Source organism: Lissotriton helveticus, chromosome 9 (genome assembly GCF_964261635.1).
Source record: "Lissotriton helveticus chromosome 9, aLisHel1.1, whole genome shotgun sequence".
Classification (NCBI taxonomy): Eukaryota; Metazoa; Chordata; class Amphibia; order Caudata; family Salamandridae; genus Lissotriton; species Lissotriton helveticus.
The window spans coordinates 244,436,566-244,456,429 of NC_136070.1; the positions used below are offsets into that span (position 1 = coordinate 244,436,566).

The 19,864-nt window shown below is 44.0% G+C and overlaps 1 protein-coding gene across 6 annotated transcripts in view; it reads left to right on the top strand.

The window, feature by feature from the left end:
- Window positions 1-19,864, top strand: part of DDHD1 (DDHD domain containing 1) — a 466,403-nt gene that overhangs the window by 315,452 nt on the left and 131,087 nt on the right. For all 6 annotated transcript variants that reach the window (XM_078659828.1, XM_078659830.1, XM_078659833.1 and 3 more), the window contains one exon: window positions 16,072-16,147. In XM_078659828.1, the coding sequence (XP_078515954.1) occupies window positions 16,072-16,147 (76 nt within the window). The remainder of the gene's footprint in view (window positions 1-16,071; window positions 16,148-19,864) is intronic.

A 19,864-nucleotide genomic window follows, 5' to 3' on the forward strand; every position in this document is an offset into this window, starting at 1 on the left:
TACGGGGTAGATGTGTGGCATCCAACAGCCAGGTATGCAGGTCCTTAGAGACCAGCCAGAAATCTAGTCGTGACCATGTGTTGCGGTGGTGTGTTACACATGTCCCCTCCCTCACTAAAGGGTGTAGTGATCTCCAGGAGTCGACCAACTGAAGGTCCTCTATTGTGGTATGTAACATTGCTGCTGCCTGTGGATGATGCACCCGGGACGTTCCCTGCCTGTCGGCATACAGCAAGACTCCTCCCCACATTATCGCCATATGGCCTAATGTCTGTAACTGCTGTCCAATGTTGTGAAAGAAGTCTGGGCTGTCTGTGTTCAGCCCATATGTGTTCACCAAAGCCACAGGAGTATGACACAACGTCCCCTGCAGGATGATGTATCTACGGTCTCTGTCCTTTATCGTGTGGTGTGTCTGCCAATGTAGCCCCCTATGGATTAATATCACCACTCCCTTTGAATAATTAGAATAACCAGCTTCTATTTTCTCTCCCCACCTTCTATGCCGGAGCACCCCAGCCAATGTATCAGTTAAGTGCGTCTCCTGTAGGAAACTAATATCTACCTCATGTCTGATAAGATGAGAGTGGATTAGCCTCATCTTCCTGCGGTCATTAAGGCCTCTGACATTCCATGTAAGGCATTTTAGGTTAGTCAAACTAGGTGAACGAGTGATCAGTAGCATGCTGGGCCCATGGTATCTCGCTATCGGACAACCCACCGCTATACTGTGCTGGGCCTGCAAAGTGCCTAACAGTGTCATATGATTGCAGTATTAAATACCCCTGAACTTGCAGCAGCTTGGCATTGCCCTTGCCACTCGGTACAGTGTTCGGTGCATCTGCTTGGATGGTAAAACAAACAACTTTCCCCCCTCCACTCGCAACAGCCCCCAATCAGGTTGTGCAACCCCTTCCCCCCCCTTACCCACAACAATAAATATCCAACATATTCTATCTTACAAAAGGGAACCATCCCATGGGGTGCGTTGGGCAGCTGACTAATAACCCTGCACACAAGGCAGGGTGGCCGAGCAGATATCACCCCGCCCAAAGAACAGGAATCTCTCAAAATATATCCACAGCATGCCTTCACAAGGAAAGTCAAACTTTTATGCAAGTGTACATAATGTTCCCCATTGCATCAACATCATTATCCTTACCAATGAGCTTTCGACCTTCAAGCAGCGGTTCACCATATGTTCCGCACCATCCTGCTTTAGTAGCCACCCATTGAGCACTTGATCATTGTCACTCAGTCTGGTGTCTGTTTGCTCTTCGCCTGACATCTTCCGCTTCCTCTGGTCCTTCGCTAGTTGTTTGGCATAAGTTAATGCTGCTTTGGTGTCCGTAAAAAAGGTAGGTTTTCCAGAGCCTTGTATTCTCAGTTTAGCTGAGTATATCGGTGCGTATTTCATACCAATTTGTTTAATTATTTTCTTTGCTGGGATAAATTCCCTGCGAGCTGCTTGTACTTTTAACGTGAAGTCCGGGTACAATGCAATGTTGTTGCCTTGATACTGGGTATCGCCCTTTTCTCTGGCCAGTCGGAGTATTGAGTCACGGTCCCTGTAGTTGAGTACTCTTGCTATAACTGGTCTCGCCAGCGCCCCCGGTCTCGGCCTCGGGCCCAGCCATCTGTGTGCTCTTTCATTGAGGAACATCGTGGAGAGTTCCGGTCCAAAGATATCTTTCATCCTAGTTTCTATGTATTTTTCCATGTTCTGGATATTTTGTCGTTTCCGCAATTCCCGTAATACGCACGTTATTTCTTCGCGACCTAGCTTCTACGTTTTTATTCTTCTGTTGTATCACCTCTAGCACTCTGTCCTTGCCCTTTATTTTCTTTTCCAGCTAGGTCTGCCCTTCCTCCGTTTCTGTAACTCTTGTTTCTAGCACCCCCATTCACCCTTCCTGTTTTTCAACCCTTTGCGTGATCCTGTCCATACTTTTCGCTAGGATGCCTATCTTGGAGTCTATGCCCTGGAGACCGGTCTTCAGCTCCTTGAACATAGTGCGTATGTCGTCGTCTGGTAGCTGCACGGGGCCTGCCTCATCCGCAGGGTCTTGATGCCCCCATTGGTCTCCGCCTGTTTGGCAGTTTTCTTATCAAAGTTAATGCGGGGTTACCTAGTGTCCGGTTTGCCCATGTTTGTGCCTAGTGACCTGTAGCCTCAAGCTATGAGCGTCTAGTGAGTATCCTCTCCGTTTGTGGTGCCAGAGAATTCAGAACTATCATGCATCAATGTATTCCTGAGTTACACGCGGCTCTGCCCGCTTTCCGCCAACCAGCTGCTCCACTGCTCACTCAGCCAGAGGCTCCACGTCAGTGGGCCCTGTTGTATCTCTTTCCTTAGATTGCAGGCCTTCACCTTTCTAAATGCCTCAATCTGAACTCGTGTCCGGATTGCAGCTGCGTGTTACACCCGCTCACTTCTCTGCGCACCCCTCTGTAGATGCTCCGTGATCCACCTCGGTATTCACCCGGTCACAGGACGGGTTCGCTTCTGCTCTCTTCTGCACTCGGGAAGGGACCCGTCTGTTCCCCTGCCCGCCGTCCCTTCTCACAGCAATCAAAGTCCACCGGCCTATTTGTCCCTCCTCCACCATACATCTAACTCTCCATCCTTGGCCCGTCTCCGCAGCGTGGGGCCGATGACTCGGTGCCGGGCAACTACCGCTGCCTCTTCAAATAGCAGGCAGCCTTGCATAGTATGCGCACCCCAATGTTATGAGCAGTGGCATTAAGAGACTCATCGCAGGACCTGGCTTCAGTGCCTCACCCCGCCGCGTATCGTGCCTCTTCGTAGCCGGGGGGGGGTCCCCTTGTGCATGCCCGCTCCGGTCACTTCCTCGGCCTCTCTACCCGCGCGCAGTGCTCCTCCTCCGGACCTCCACAGCGGCCCCCTAGTGCAATGCTCAGCTTCTCTTCTCCACGATTGCCGGCTCGCGCTCCGCACTAAAAGCACCTCTGCAGCGGCAGTAGCGCCCTCCCAGCCACATCCATGGGCACACTATGCAGGGGCTCTGCCGCAGTCATTTCCAGCGCGCCCGATCTGAGTCAGCCTTGTTCACCGTGGTCAGCTCCGCCCAGCCGCCGCCACCAGAGCCCCTAGTCTCGGCAGGCTTCCAGGCCGCAGCTCAGCCTCGCACACAGCGCTCTCCTTACTTCGATCAACTCAGGGTGAACGCCTTCGATTCCCCTCCGTGGGGCACACTAGCAGCTCCCATACTTTCCGCCTCACTGAAATCCCTTCTTCGGGCGCGGTCGTCGGAAAATTTCCGGATTTTCTGTGCTCGGCCGGCGGAGCCGCGTTATTTTGCAGCCATTTTTCTGCTCAGCAAAGCCATGCCTCTCACAACATCCCCTTTTTAATTCCAACCAAACCGAAACTTCTAACAGACGAAGATGGAAGGGACCACCCCCTAGTACAAGCGGGGAATTTGAACCTTTTTGCCTGGAGAGTGTCAGGAAATCTAATGAAGTCTCTGGACTTTCGTCAACGGCTGCAACTCTCCTTGGAGAATCTTTGGCCCCAGGTACTCACTACAGGTATAATAGCATTTGGAGAATCTGGGTACGTTGGTGCCTGGAGAGGAACCTGGCTTCCTTGGAGTCTCCTATCGCCCACGTAGGTAATTTCCTTGTAGAACAGTATGAAAAGGGCCTCAGGTATAGAACAATTAATCGTTATAGATCTGCTATCTCTGCAGGCCACGCACTAGTCAACAGTAAGACTGTTGGTAAGAACGTCATTGTTTGTAGAGTACTTAAAAGTATTAGACTTAGGATACCTCCTAAATCTAAATAAGAGTCTCTTTGGGACGTTAAACTAGTATTAGATCTTTTCACTAATTGGCCTGATATTACCCATTTAAATAGAAAAAACCTATCCATTAAACTTGCAACCTTGTTATGTTAAATATTTTGCAGTTCGACTGGTTTTACAACTCCCCAGTTCGACTGGTTTTACAACTCCCCAGAAGGTCATCTGCATCTGCAGCCCTGAATTCACTTCATTGGATGCCACTGCACAAAAGAATCTTTTTCAAATTGTTTCTCACAGTCCATAGAGCCATGCAAAACACAGGACCCCGTTACTTTGTAAAACGCTTCAAGCGCTACAACCCTTCGCGCTGCTTGAGATCTTCTGGGACTAACCTTGTTCAAATTCCCAGATTTAAATATAAGACCAGAGGAGGGAAATCCTTTAATGTTCTGGCAGCTAAAGCCTGGAACACCTTACCCATCGACCTTAGAGCCATTAACAATGAGAACAATTTCAGGAAACTTCTCAAGACATGGGTCTACAAACTATCAGACTCCTCTGTCCTGGCTGCCATTTAGCTCTATCTTTCATTCACCACTTTTCCTCAGTTATTCCTCCGTAACTCGCCCAGCGCCATGATGCTCCCCTGGGAGCGAACGCTTGCGCTTTACAAATACCCACAAAATATCAAAATATCAAATATCAGAAGGGTTTCTGATGTCAAAGCTCTTAAAATCACGAATAGATCTTATAACATGTTTGGGGTTAAATTTGAGATAATTAGAAGAACCAAGACTGTCCGATTCAATCTTTTACCCACTTTTTGATTCATGCAAAAAAAAATTGTGCGGTAGTTTGCAGTAAAGAATATAATTGCAGAATGAAAGACCTTCGTGCTCATGGTGTATCCTTTGTTAAACATTACAAAGCTATAACCTCTGCTTCTGTTGCCAGATGGGTTAAAACTGTTATGAATCTAGCTGGTATTGATCTAAAGAAATTCCAGGCACATTCCCTTAAGCCTGCTTTAGCCATTAAGTCTTTCAGGTCTGGAGGTAAGTTAGACGATACTTAAAGCGGCAGACTGGTCTAATTCTAACACCTTTGCACAACATTACTGCAAGCCAATAGAACACATGTCTGATATAGTCCTACAAAGCTACCAACATGCATAATGGTAGCCTCTGGTCTTGTAATGAAATTGTGATTCTCCTATTACCATGACTAGGAAATCTGGATTTCATTAAAGACACTGAGGCTAACATTATCCCACCCATCCCTTCCCTGGATGGTTAAGCCTTACCTTATATTTATTTTCATATGTTTAAATATCTGTAAACAAATGTCTTGAAGTGCCTTAAAGATTATATATTGAATTAATAAATTATAATATTGTATTGTATAGTGCTGCCTTCATTGTCTTTTGTATAGTGATGCATTTCTTGACTTTCTACTCCTTGGAATACTTGCATCTGTTTTCTTTTCAGGTAACCTTTCATAATTACCGGAATGTCAAGCTTTGGATCCTTCCTTATCCATCGTTATCTTTCATTTCTCACTGGTTTTAAAAGAAGAATATAGAAGACTTAAATTTGGACTTATTTACTACTTCACCAAATTTAAAAGAGGCACACTGTTCCGTGCTCATGACTATTGTATGTTCTTAACGTTCTATTCTGGAACTTTCCTTTTATGATGTATGCTTTCAAGTGGCTGCTTGGAGTACACATTAAAAGAAATATGGATAATGTTAGCCTCTGTGCCTTTAATGAAATCCAGATTCTCTAGTCATGGTAATAGGAGAATCGCAATTTTTACTGATTATTTTTGTAACTGAATTAGAAACATTGCTATATATGTGCTTACATGTAGATTGTGTTTGAGCCGGTTTCTGCTGATCTTCCAACAAGGAATCCCCTTGATTGTTACGTGATCTTTTATTACCTCTGTTAAGAATCTTTCTAGGATAATGTTGTTTAGCAAGTTTCTCAGTTAAAATGTTTGCCTCTGCTTTATAGTCATTTAGTTGTGGGCAATTCCACCTAATCCGAAGGAATTGTCCTACGCTTAGATTTTCCCTAAGAGTTTGGCAGTGTGCACTTTCAAAGTCCAACAGATTCTTCAGTATTGGATCTCCATTATTGGATCTTTCGTAGATTCATATGCTTGGTTATAGTTATTCCTGTCCATCGGTTTAGTATACATGATTGTTTTCATTTTTCCTTGCACTGCGGCTATTGTTATATCTAGGAAGGGCATCTGGTTGAGATTGATACTCCTCGTTAATTTTAGGAAGTGGTTACAGAAGTTTAGACATTCAAAGAACAAATGTGCTGCCTCCTTGTTGCCATACCAAATCACAAAGCCCTCATCAATATGGTGACGCCAAATAGCCAATTGTGTTTTGTAGGGAGTATTGTCCCATATGTTTTTCTCAAATTGGTGGACATGCAGACATGTTGTGTTGATTTGTATGGCACAGCTTATCATCCGTGAGGGTATTCAGGTGCTGGAGCAGGAACGTGGTAGGGCGGCGCTCCTACTTGAACAAGCCAGGTCGTCCGTTTCATGCTGGAACTGAGAAGTGAAGTTAGCTGTCCTTATGTGGAGTTAATTCTTGTTCTTGGCGGCAATGAAGGAGAAGGTGCTCCTTCCTGACCTGCTTGTGCGGATGCAGGGGACCCGTGTGATGGAGAGAGAGAGGTAGATCGTAGCTGTCTAGAAGGTTGGTAGTGTTGAAGTTGCTTGTTGAGTTATGGTGGTCCGGTGTTGAGGGTTTTGCAGGCTTAGATGAGCAGCTTGAATTGGCAACGTTTCTGGATGGGTAGTCATTGTAGTTCATTGAGGTAGGGAGTGATGTGAGCGCTTCTGCGGATGTCTAGGATAAGTCTGGCGGCAGTGTTTTAGATGGTCTGGAGTCTTTGAGAGATGTGGATGTAGAGTGCATTGCTGTAGTCGACTTGTGTGCATGTGGAGCTATTTGAAAATCTTGCAAAGCTTTCTGAGGATGAGGCCGAGTTTTCTGGTGTGGTCTGTGAGGGTAGACATGGGACCTAATTCGGGTGGACACCGGGTGGAGTCCCAAGGGGAGCTCTAGTTTCCGAGGAGATCAGGATCTCTGTTTTGTCTGTGTTGGGTTTAAGGCAGTTCTCTCTCATCCAGTGGGCCACATTGGACATGCAGGAGTTGAAATTGGTCTTTGTGGTGGTGTTCGTGTCAGTGAGGGAGAGGATGAGCTGAGTGTTATTGGCGTAGGACACAATGTTAATGCTGTGGGCTCTTATGATGCAGACGAGGGGTGCTCTGTAAACATTGAGCAGAGGTGGGCTGACGGAGGAGCCCTGGGGGCCTATGCAGATGAGCTTCAATTGTGCGGAGGTGTGTAAGGGAAGACTCTGACTCATTGAGTTCTGTTTGAGAGGATGGAGGGGATCCAACTCAGGGCGGGCCATTGAATGCCTGAGACCTGGAGTCTGGCGATAACGTTGCCATGGAAGACTGCCGTTGAGTGGGATGAGAACAGCGATTTTTCCCTCTGCAAGGCTGGGAGCAAAGATACTACCCATCGACGTCCCATGTTGTTGCAAATAGGTAGTTCTTTCCTATTCAAAAAAGGTTTTTGATCAATGCCTGTTTGGCAAATACATGATTCAGTGGATCAGGGCTTTAAATGGCAATTCTCATTCTGAGAGTAAGTTCTCAATAAAAACACGCTACGAATGGCCAGTTCGCTGAAACGTAGTCTGGGAAGTGATCCACCTGAATAAAAAAAAAAAAACGTTTTGGGAGATATATCCTCCCCTAAAACTCATAGTGGCATGCTTCGTTATAGACAAAATTCCACACCATGGTCCGTAAACACCACCATGGCAGGCTTGACCATTTCTGGAAGTTCCTAGATAAATGGATATTCAATAATCACGGGTCCGGTTGAAGATAAAAATATCTTTAGATATACCTTGTAGTTTTTCCTTTTTTGTAGGTGCCTTAGATATGATTACAATCACCACAGTTTTTAGTATCAGGTGAGATATGCCACATCCACCTGTGTAATTATGCCAACATATTTCGGTTGTTCATAAAGCCCAATCTGGCCTACGGCCTACGTTGGGGCCACTACGATCCCTGCCTAACTACAATTGCAGTCAAATGAGGCCTAATGCTCTCACCTTTCCGGCTCTCTTCTTTGAGTAAGTTCTCAATGATACAGAGACTGTCCTCCTGAGGTATACTTGTATAAAGTTTCATCAAGTCCAAAGTTTCTCAGTGTCAAATTCAATATATGAGAGTATGTTTAATAGATATTTGGGGTCTTTGATTTAAGACTGCATTTTTGTTACCAGTAGCCATAGTAACCAATCTACAAACTCAGTGGTTTGACGATTTAGCCTATATCTGAAACGATAGGTCTGCCAGGTATCAGGACCCGTTTGTGGATTTTAGGGGGCGTATAAAAATACGGTGTCCCTGGTTTTGGGGTCATTACAAATTTACATTGTTTAAGTGTGATCCACCTGTTTTTCTTGGCTTGGCCAGGGTTTTTTATGTGAATTTTAGATTCTGTGGTTCTTTCCTCCCGTAGTAGTGCAATACATACAGCATGGTAATCCTCTTTTGTCTGGATCACAATTGCCTCACCTCTATCTGCCTGATCAATAATAGTTTGTCCTGGCTTTTAGACGTGCAATGCCTAGTTTTTTCTTCTTTGGAAAGATTGTGGTGTAATTTATTCTCTTCGGGTCTAGTTTTTCTACATCTTTGATAACCGCCTCTTGAGAGGTAATTTTTCTGGTGGTATGGCAGTGGTCGGGGGTTGAAACAGGATTTTCTTTTAATTTAATTTTAATCATACCAGGAACACCATTAATAAAGGGATACCTAGGAGTTTTGAGGTATTTTTATTTTAAGACCCCTGCAGGATAATATCCTCAGTGCTCCCTAGAATATGGTATAGTCTATTCTGTTTTTTAGGACCTAGGATGAGACCTTATGATGAAGCATGAAACCAGTAGGGGGTGTTAGATTCTGTCAAACAATATTAGGGTCTTGCCATCCTATTTAGGTCGAACTTCACTTTTTCTGTGAGTAATTCCGGTATGGCTATTTCTGTTGCTGTAACAAGTGTTCTCCCTTTTGACTTGTTCTTGACTTTGTGTTTATCAATCATGCATTGAAACATTGCATGCACAAAGTCCATGCATACTAGCTAGGAATTGTTTAGGAATCATCTCAGCATGCATAAGAATACATTATTTTTGCAATGTGATAAGAATTGCAATGTCTCAGCACGTACAAGCCATAAATAATCATACAATGCTCATTTAATCACAAACAGTGTGCTCTGTACTAAGAACTTTTGCGACCATCTCTGCCTATGTACTTATCTGTTAAAGACTTGCTTCTGAGTTGAAGGGAGTTGAGCAACAAAATGCTGTTGGTCCTCAGTGAGTTCAGGGTCTCAGTGCAAAGAACTTTAACTTTTCTGCTCATTAAGAGATTGTCTCAAGATCCCCAAACCTACTACATTTTCCAAAAGTGCACTGTATGAGCAATTAAAAAAATATTTTATTGGTATTTTACTGTAGCAAATAAGTATCGGGCATGGAATATAACCCACATCACACATGGTGCATTCAAGTAGATCCACATAATACTCAACAGTATCAATCTATATGCAGAAATAATTATGATAAATTCAGAAGACTACACACAGGGAGAGTTCAAGTTCATTAGTGCCTGTTCATCTCTAGCCATTTGAGTGATCATCAAAATAATCTTCCAAAGCATCCCAAATCTTGTGATGTTAGAGGTCAGCCTCTGGCCTTGTATATTGGAATTTCGAGGCTCCTGCATAGCCTGTCTCTAGTTTGCAACACTAGGGGGCAATGGCTTCTTCCAGTTTTGGGCAATATAAGTCTTACCCACGTAAGCCCTAGTCTCAAAAGAACATCCTTGTCAAGCTCTCATCAGCCACTATATTTGAGGGCAATCTTTGGATTTGGAACAAAAGATAGTTTAAGTATGTTGCCAACTTATTCTGGCCCAGGCCTCTCCAGAATTTCCACAGCCTTGCAGGCGTCCGATTCTACAAAAATATTTGAATAATGCTAGGCATAACCGGTTTATAATTGCTGCTTCTCTAGGGGCCATGAGTGCAAACATACACTCCTGAACTTTAGAATGACTAATGTCCGCTCCCATTTTTCTTTTATTTCATCAGTGGAATCAGGTGAATTGACAATCTCTTGTAAAGACTAGGCAGTTTCCTGATGTGGGGAGTGGAAACAGTCAGTTTGGGCTCTAAACTCTGATACGGCTACAGTCATCTAGATATTGTCCAACCTCATACCCAATTCAAGATGCATGCAAACCTGGGTACCGAACTCTTCTTTGTCTGGCAAAGCTTTTAATCTCCCTCTGATTGTCTCATCTCCCACCATGGAGATTCCCAGATAGTCACATCCCCCAAAACCTCCAAGGGTGTTCCCCTCTGGTAGTGCTGTACCCAGTCATAAGAGGGTTTGATCTGTCAGGATATTAGACTGGTCTGTTTGTTTATTACAATCTTTCCAAGCTGTTGTGTTTTTGGGGCTGGGGTAGTCTCACATGAGAGCTTCCCTGCATAAAACAAGTAGACTAGGCATCTTTCTCCAATGGCCCAGAGTAAGGATGCTTAAGCAGGGCAGCCGGAGTAGGACACTGCGGCAATCATTGCTATCCGTCTACTATATGTTGCTTTACTACAGTTTATATAGAGTTACCATTGCTCAAGATAAAGGACCTCAGCAGCAATGTCAGCGTAGTAATGCACCTATGGGGTAGGGCAAACACGTAATTTTAGTGTATATGTAAGTGTAGGGAGAGCAATTCTCTTTAGTAGAGCGTTTCACCAGAATATTGATAAGACGCTTTTCACATCTGGGTATCTCTTTGTACGGAGTAGCTCATGGGTATAATATTAGGACGAATAGTCTCCTCCGTGGGACAGTTGTTTACCCAGGCATGTGGGGACATTTGGATCACAGTATTTTACCAACTTCCCAGGTCTCTGTCTGCCCAAGTAGTCGAGGTGTGATCTACTCCAGTTTGCCCTAAGGGCCGAAAAAAATGTCTATAGGTGTACCATTGCTGCGAAGCCAGATGTCTCTGGTTGTCACTGCAACTAAGGATGTCATCTGAGTAAAATGTGGTTTAATCTATGAGACTTTGGCCATTGGAACCCTGTGACTCCTGAGGGTCTTATCATGCAAGCTAAGGGTTCATTAGCCATAGCGAATTAGAGGTGTAAGGGGTCAACTCTGTTGCATCCCTCTCTTCATATAAATAAATAGCCCTCTCCCCCGCTCTAACCCCAGCTCGCAACCAGTGTATAGAGCACGAATGTAAGGCATGAAGCTTGATCCAAAGCCCATTGATGCGATCCAAAGCCCATTGATGGCGGAAAATGAGATTATATATTCTCACTTTTAGAAACAAATTGTTTTTCTAGATTACCAAATAATGCATGGGCCATATGTAAGCCATTGACAGGGGACATTGCATTAAAGGTGTGGCATATATTATGTCCGGTCGCGCTATGTGGCATTAAGTGTTTGCAACCTTCTGTGCCACAGTAGGTTTGTCAAGATCTATTGTTTACCTAGAGGACAAGCTTGGCTTCGCTGCAAAGGACAAATAAGCGGGGAGCTCATTTACAGGGCCATTGGGTCTCTTTTTATTGACAGCGCTACACTATAGTAAAGAACTAGTGTGCAATCACATCGGACAAGGTATCTTATCCCTGTTTTCAATGGTCCATCGTAGCCGATGCATATGTATAGGTGTTCCCTCTCTTTATGCCAACCAATGCCCAAGTTTACCTGTCTTGCCCCCCTGGTCATATGATCTACTTTGTACTGCCATCCAGCTCTTATGTTCTGCACCTTCACCCTTCTGTTCATATAGTTTTTGCTTGGGTAAGTCTATGTATGGTTTCCTCTCCACCTCCAGGCTCTCCACCTCCAGTTGCTGGAGTTTGTTCTGATTTAATATCTTTTGGTGTGTCACAGAGCTCATGACTTTTCACCGGTTTAGATGCCTTCCACAGCCCTAGTTAATTTCAAAATATTGTTGTCTGTAACGAGGGAATCTTTAGCCTCCCAGATCTTAAATCTTCAACCACGTTCCTAAAAAATCAACAGTGACCATCTACACGTTCTAATAGAAGAGGTGCAGGCCCTCCTGCAAAGAATTTATTACAAGTCAAAACGGAAAAGCGTGGACTCACTATGCTTTCTTCTTTCCAGAAGGGCAAGTCATTGAGACTAGTATTTGACTTACACGCACTGAACCTCTGCATCGGATCATTTCAAGATGGTCACTCTACAACATTCCTGTCACATCGCTCAAACTTGTGCTTTGGCATCTGAAACCGTATCATTTTGGGGTTTGCTACTACCAAAGGAGAGTATAATATACTTTAAAGGAAGCCAGCCCAGAAAGTCCACTGTTCAATCTTGGTATTCGGTTATCTGGAAAAGATTTGTGAGGTGCTGTTTAAATCTTTGCCCACACTAGACTTTTGAGGGCAGCATTCTAGCTGCTGGATCCATGCCAGCTGTAGTTCCTGGCTTTAGTGTTCTTGCGACATTCACACTTCTCTTAGAGTCAGTGAACTGCCAGCGTGATCAGTTGAGGAATCATTCTTCATGTTCACAACGGGAGAGTTGTACTCCACATGCCCCCTCATTTTTTGCCAAATGTTTCACCTTTTCATGTCAATCTCGGACACAAACATGCAAGCAACCCTGTATGAGACACGACTGGCTAGTCAAATATATTAATGTATGCAGTTCTAAGCAAAACATGCATTCCATGTGCAAACTCCTCTTGCAAAATAAAAAGTTGCCACTGTGCCATTCCTTGGAACTATACCATTAGAAGGCATCTTTAAAGCTGCTGTACTGAGTTCTAGCCACAAGTTCATGAAATACTATTCTGTGGCTATTGTAACAATCGGTTTGTAGCTTTTGATTTATATGTCCCCTACTGACTTCCCCGGAAGCAAGTGAGTTTCATAGGGATGGAAACAGATGTGATTAAATGCTGGTTACCCGGCACACACAGACATTGCAATTTCATCCTACTCCAAACACATCTATTCATTCCCCATGAGAGAAAAACTTTCCACTGTGGACTCTGTGTCTAATGAATTGAGTGTTTCAGGGGAGTTACCACAAGTCACCTAGGAACCGAAACCCTATCTTTGAAGAAGAACATGTTTTTAGTGAGCCAAGCTCAAGACTAGATGACAGGAGTGTGCAAAGCATGGGACTCTACAGTACTACAGATTGTTTCAGGTAAACAACGTTGTTCCTTATCAGTCATGTTCAGTAAAGTTTCTTAACATAGTAAAAAATGTGTATATTGTTAGCTGTCAGACTGTCGAGGCAAACCTAATAGCACTCCTCTTAGTATGTAGATAGTTACCTATGCTACATAGAAACGCTATTCCTACAATCCACAGACACCTCCTTAAACAAATAAAACTGTGACTACCAAATGTCTAGAAAATATATCTATTTATATCAGATAAAATGTATATATTGAATATGAAAAATGTCAATACATTAAACATGAAAACATATGCTACCCATAAAACGAAAAAAAGGAAGATTGTTTCAAACCATTTCCATATTCGCCTCTACCTTTCAGATCACTGAGCACCCATGGCTTTGGTTGTTGATCATATAGGAATGTCCAGTGTTGGTAGGTTGTTTTTCGAGGAACAGTGTTCAGGATGCCCAACACTAATGCTGGCAACTGCAAATGTGACATTGTAATATTCTGCTTAAGGAAGTAACACAAAGTGTATAGACTGTTATGTCATGGCCACAAAATGTTTTCGGGACCCTTTCTTTATTTAACTGCTATGGGGTCCAGCTCTTGACAGCTGTGATATTATGGAGTGAGAAAGAGTACAAGAACTAGTGTTGTCCCCGTAGATGCCCCTTTCTTGATCGGGGACTACCCTCTCTTCACTAATTTGTCACCAGGACATGACACAACCTTGTGGCTCCTGTGACACAAGTCACCTTCCTGCAGCTGCATGGAGTGGAAGAGGAAATGAAGTGCCAGATCTTTGGCCCCAAATGAGGCCTGTATGTGAACTGATTTTTGGTCTTTTGGGGTTGACGGGCCATTGACAGAATCCCCAAGTGATTAAAAAGAGCCAGCTGGTTGCCGCAACCCCTTGGCAAGCAACCGATGAAGTAAACTTTATCATGAACAAGAGGCCCTGCTTTCAGACTTTGGTATTCAGTAGAGCAGACCTGCTAAATACTTTGGGGGAATAGTATGTGAGACACTTGAACAGGCACTGGCTCTACTGATAGGGCTCTCTAGCAGGTGCTCCGGCTCTCAGCCTGGATCAGTGTGAGAACCTGCACATGAACTAAATTACAACTTCAGCACCAGTGGGGCAGGAAGTGATTCAAGTAGAAACTTCCATTTTACCTTTTATTTCTTACACTGATACATTATTATCCTGTCTTTACTCCAGCATTAGGAGTCAAACTATTATTGAGATGAAGACAAGGTGACTTTAGAGTAATTACCAATATATTCACATAAGTTAAAATCAACACTTACAGGGCATGAAGGATGGATGGAGCCAAAGGTCACTGAAATAAGCAGGCACGCCTATTTCCAAATATGCCACTGATTGAGTGAGACGACTCCTTTTCAAAATTAGATTACAACTACAAAGAGAAAAAGGCTTGATTTTCAGGCTTTAAACCTGTTGCTAGTGACACCAACCAATACTTATTGGCAGTATATTCACTCATGGGGTAGATTTGGTCAAGACATAGACATGAATGTCTGGGAGTGAGTTTGGTTGGATCCTAATTAATCCTACAGATGCATTAAAAATAACGTGGCATGTTTGGATTGGATTGATCTCCTGATGAATTAAAACCCCAGTTTGTTTTTAAGCAGCATTCACAGGCTTTCTTGGCTTTGAATATCCTTATTCTTTTGGTTGGGTTTACTGATAATGATGATTCTCCTTCATCTAGTAGTTTGTGTATATTTGTTCACTTGGTGAGCTTTCTACATAGGTTCAATTATTCATACTAGTAGACAATGTGTTTAACCTAGTGACATGATCAAGCTGGGGCTTTCTCCAGGCTGTGTGAATCATTCATAAATTATTCAGAAATCATGTCATTTTGTTGTTTGATGTACTTTGGCCAGGTTATACTTGTGTACACTGCTTGCTTGGATTGATATTCATTGGAGAGTGAAGTGGCAATAACAGTGAAGGTGTTTTTTACCAAACCATTCTGAATGTATCTATTTGATGCCTTTTAATGGTTGTATGTTACCTTGCATCAAAGGATCCTACTCTAATTGTATCGGAAATTCGAGCAGAAGCTACGGAGAGCAGGCGATGCTCCGATGGAATCTTACTCTCTCATTGCTGGTAGCCAACAACAGTCAGCTAGGTCCAGAAGAAGCATATGTGCCCCATGATACATGGTTGTACTCTGAATTTATTGGCAGTAATGTTTTGTAAAAAAAAGTTACAAGTGGTGCATGACCAGTATCTGTCAGTTTCCTTAACTTCAGATGGCGATTACAAGTAGATACAAACCTAGATCTATATCTTACAGCTTCTGGGTGCTTATTCCTTGGCTAAAGTAACTAGGGGAGTCGGGTAAAAGGAACATCCTGTGGCTAAGATCACTCATTCCATGAGCTAGCGCACTGGGCAGGAAATGAGAGCACATAGGATATTGCATATTGTCTACAGAAAGATTGTTGCCCTTTGTCCCGGATGCTCAGGGAAATTTTTTGTATGCGTTGGCGTCACTAATTTAGTAGATATCATTGGACTGTAGCTAAGTCAACTGACATTTCAGCTGATTAATGATAGTGTCATAACCAGATGTTAACAACGAACCATAGATCTAATGTGTGTATATAATGATATATTTAATTGATACTGACTTGGAGACCAGGTTTTGGTAAGGAGTGTTAAAAAGAGAAAAAATGATCTTATTGTTTTTACTTAAACCTACAGCATGATTATGATTGTATATAATTCTAAGAACTAAGATGTACCAGACTGTCGTATTATCTTGCAACAGTGTCTCAATAAATCTTAGACTTGAAAAAACCAAACATGATTTGGTTATTTGTATTGGGCTGTCCAGTATTATAGCTATTTCCCTGATTGACTAAAACAGTGATACACATTTTCACAGAACAATGTAAAAATATGTATTATATTTAACACAGTATTTTAATGTGTTTCTTAGGTTGAGAGAACTGGAGGAAAGGATGCATGGATTAAAAGCTTCAAACATATCAAAAATGCCAGCTTTAAAATTTAAGGTATTAATTTTAAAATGTTTATAACCTTAAATGATTGCTTCAACATATTGAGACATAGAAGTTTGTCTAGTGCACAATTCAGATTTTCTGTTTTTTTCAAATAAGAATTGAAGAATTGGACTTTTCAGCAGGTTTGAAAGAACTAAGTGTTTCTTTTTAAACTGCAGTGGTCCTTGACCTCGCACAACTGGAGTTGTAAACTCCTCAAACACACTGTAGGCGGCGAACCCATTTATTGCAAAGCCTGCAAATGGGATTAGCCTGCATAGGTTGCCCTTTCGCCTGTCTTTTTCTGTTATTTTTTTGTCAGTTGTTGTTCCTAGTTTTTAACTGTGAATCATTAGTAAAATTCATGCCATGTGTATATTTGGAAACTGCAAACCCACCGCAAACTTCTCTGACCCTTGCCACACTTGTGGTGTTTTGTTTTTTTTAAAACTTTATTTTTGGTATTTGTGAACAATGAAGCATACTTCATACATAAAGTCAATTACAAGCGTCAGCAGTGTTCAGCAATTCTTAAAAAGGGCAATACATTGCGGCATAGTTCAACACATCCAGTCATCCCTGCAGCAAAGTGACAGAGTCATATAGAAATGGTGATAACATCAGAGCAATATACAGTACAGTAATCAAATATTGCGAATATCAATTTCAACACGGTGCTAGATCCTCCCTCCCCCCAGTGGACAACATATCATGAGAAGCAATCCCGAATATTTAGACATAGGTATAGCTATGTAGTCTGCGGCCCACCGCATTTTCTCTCTGACCCGTCTCCGCTCTCATTGACCACATTCACTCCCCGTAGTTCTGGCTCGGGGGACCCCTCCCCGATGCACTTTCTTGTTGTAGCAGATAGGCCTGCAGTGGACCCCATATATCCTTGGGCCTAGAGGGCAGAGGCAGAGTCTCCGCATGAACCTTGTTTTAATCCTGACAATAAACCATGTCTTACACCCACTCCTTGAACTTTGGTGCACAACCTCTCCCCCATCTACAAGCGAGGCGTCGCTTTGCTATCAACAGTGCCACATCCAAAAACCTTCTATGTGTTCTCGATATCCGTGCCGTGTAACCCAGCAACAGCGTTAATGGATCCACGGGAACCCTGGTCTCCAGCAACTCCTCTGGGGCATCATGTACCTGTTGCCAGTATTGAGACCCGCGAGCATTCCCAGGCCAAGTGTAGGAATCCCGCCCCGGGTTGGCCACATCATTCGCAACAGTCATTGTCAGCCAGTTGAAATCTATATTTTCTCATTGGGGTGTAATAAATCCTATGCAGGAATTTATAGTGGATTATCTTAAATCGGCAACTGGTAGATATGCAGCCAGTGAGACCACAGCAATATTCCCACTGCTCATCCGTGAGGTCAATCCCTAGGTCCTCATTCCAGTGTGCCCACGCTTTGCTCGGTACCTCTGGTGTATTATTGCGTAGGCTATCATAGATGCGTGACACCATATGTGTACCATCAGTGCTGTTCAGTACCACCTGAAGGGGGGCCACACTATCTGGCTCCTCAGGGTATTCTGGAAGGATAGTCCGCATGCCCTCTCTCAATCTTAGGTAATAAAAAACCTCTAATGGAGTAGGAGTATAGTCCCCAAAAATGCTGTCTCGGGGGCGAAATTCAGCGGCAACGAACAAGTCCCCCCAAGTCGTGATATTAAGTTTACGAAACCCAGCCTCCTGTAGCAAATCCAACCCGGGGTGGAAGGCAAGTGGCATGCGTGGAGCGTACAAGTGAGGCGCCTTAATCCTGCGCGCCAGTCCCTGCCAGGCATCTATAGTACATGAGACCGTGGTTAGAGGAGTATCCAATAGCGCCGGGGTCCCATACACTACCCCGTTCAATGGCAGAGGATGAGCGATCCAGTCCTCCACAGCGATCTGAGGCATATATCTGGTGGGTTTCACCCAGTGATATAGATAATGGGCCTGTGCTCTAATGTAGTAAGCCTCAAAATCGGGATGTCAAGTCCCCCCAGTCTATATGGTTGCGCTAACACAGTCCATTTGAGCCTCGAGCATCGTCCCCCCCATACCAACCTGATCAGTTCTGAACGTCGAGTTTTAAAAAAGAAGGCTCCGGGATAATAAGCGACATTGAGAAAATAGTACAGAAATCGGGGTAAAATAACCATTTTAATAAGTGAGACCCTGCCAGCCATGGACAGCGGCAGAGCAATCCAGCTTGTAATAGGGTCCGTCAATTTCACAATCGCTGTCCCATAATTGAGTCGCAGCGTCTCCTCCCTATCCTTAGAGATCTGAATCCCTAAATATTTCAAATCATCCTGGATTCGCGTTCAGCCTCCTGTTCATATTCAGACAGTTTAGTGCGAAACTGTTGCTGCATGTTTCCATCTACACGCCCTGCCATAAGGCGCTCAAGTCCCTGCAATTCATCCTCCAACCTACTTAGCGTACGCCGAATGTCCCTGAGCACCCCAAAGCTTTTAGACATACACCATCCCCTGACAATGACCTTAAAGGCCTCCCAAATTGCTGCCACACTATCTACCGTACCCTTATTACGAGGAAAGAAATCCGAGATATCATCCCTCAGCTCTTCGTGAAAAACTAAATCTAGTAAGGCAGTAGGCTGGAGCCTCCAGGAGCGTCTGGGGAGCTCACAGCCCGGAACGGACAAAGTGAGTAAGACAGGACAATGATCCGAATGGGTCCTGGCAAGATGCTGAACCTCCGTTATCCCAGCGCCAAGGTGCTAGACAAGAAGCAATAATCCAGCCTCGCCCATGTTCCATTGTATGAGGTAAAGTGTGTGCCCTCCTGCAGACCGGGGTGTAGATGTCTCCAGCTGTCCACTAGGCCCCCTTCTTCTATAATGCCTGTCAACTTTTCCCGCATCCTAGGGTGGTAGTGCGCCATTCCATCAGCCCTGTCTAACATAGGCGTCAATGCCACGTTAAAATCCTCACAGTAACGTGAAGAGTTCCGGTTCATCCGAGTTGGGAGCATAGCAATTGACTATCGTTATGGTGTCTCTCCCTAATCTCCCCCACAGCATGACGTATATACCATTCTTGTCCACACTCTGTCCCATCAGTGTAAAGGGAAACCCTCGATGAATTAATATTACAGTGCCCCTAGCATAGGATGAGTAGTTCGAGAACACCCTAACTCCCGCCCACCTGCTAGCAAAAGTAGGGTGTAGCTGAGGGGCAATGTGTGTTTACTGCAACAGCACCATGTTCACCTTATGCCTATCCAGATAGGCCAAAACTTGCCTACATTTACGGGGATTCTTAAGCCCTCTGATATTCCATGACATTATCTTACAAGTGCGTATAGTAGTATCACCCATAAGGAAAGCATTCCATGTGTTCATCCATCAACCGCAACGTTCGAAACAAGATCTTCTCCCACCAACATCTATTGCCACACCACTGACCGACTCTTTCACACAACAACAATGCCAGAACACGCAACCCCCCCAACACCCCCCTCCCCCCATGAAGCACTCCCAGCCAGTCATCCGTACCCCTTTCCTCACACGGCGTGCTGGCAAAACATCCCATGCAACAGAACTAAACACTTGTAGTCTCACCCCTAGTGCCCTCCCTACCCCTCCCGTCACATTGTTTAGAAAATTACCCCCATCTGCTAGCCCCCCCTGTTGTGTCCGCCCCCACCCACTGAAGCAACCCCAACATGCCAGATGAATCACCCCACCCCCCACTCCGCAC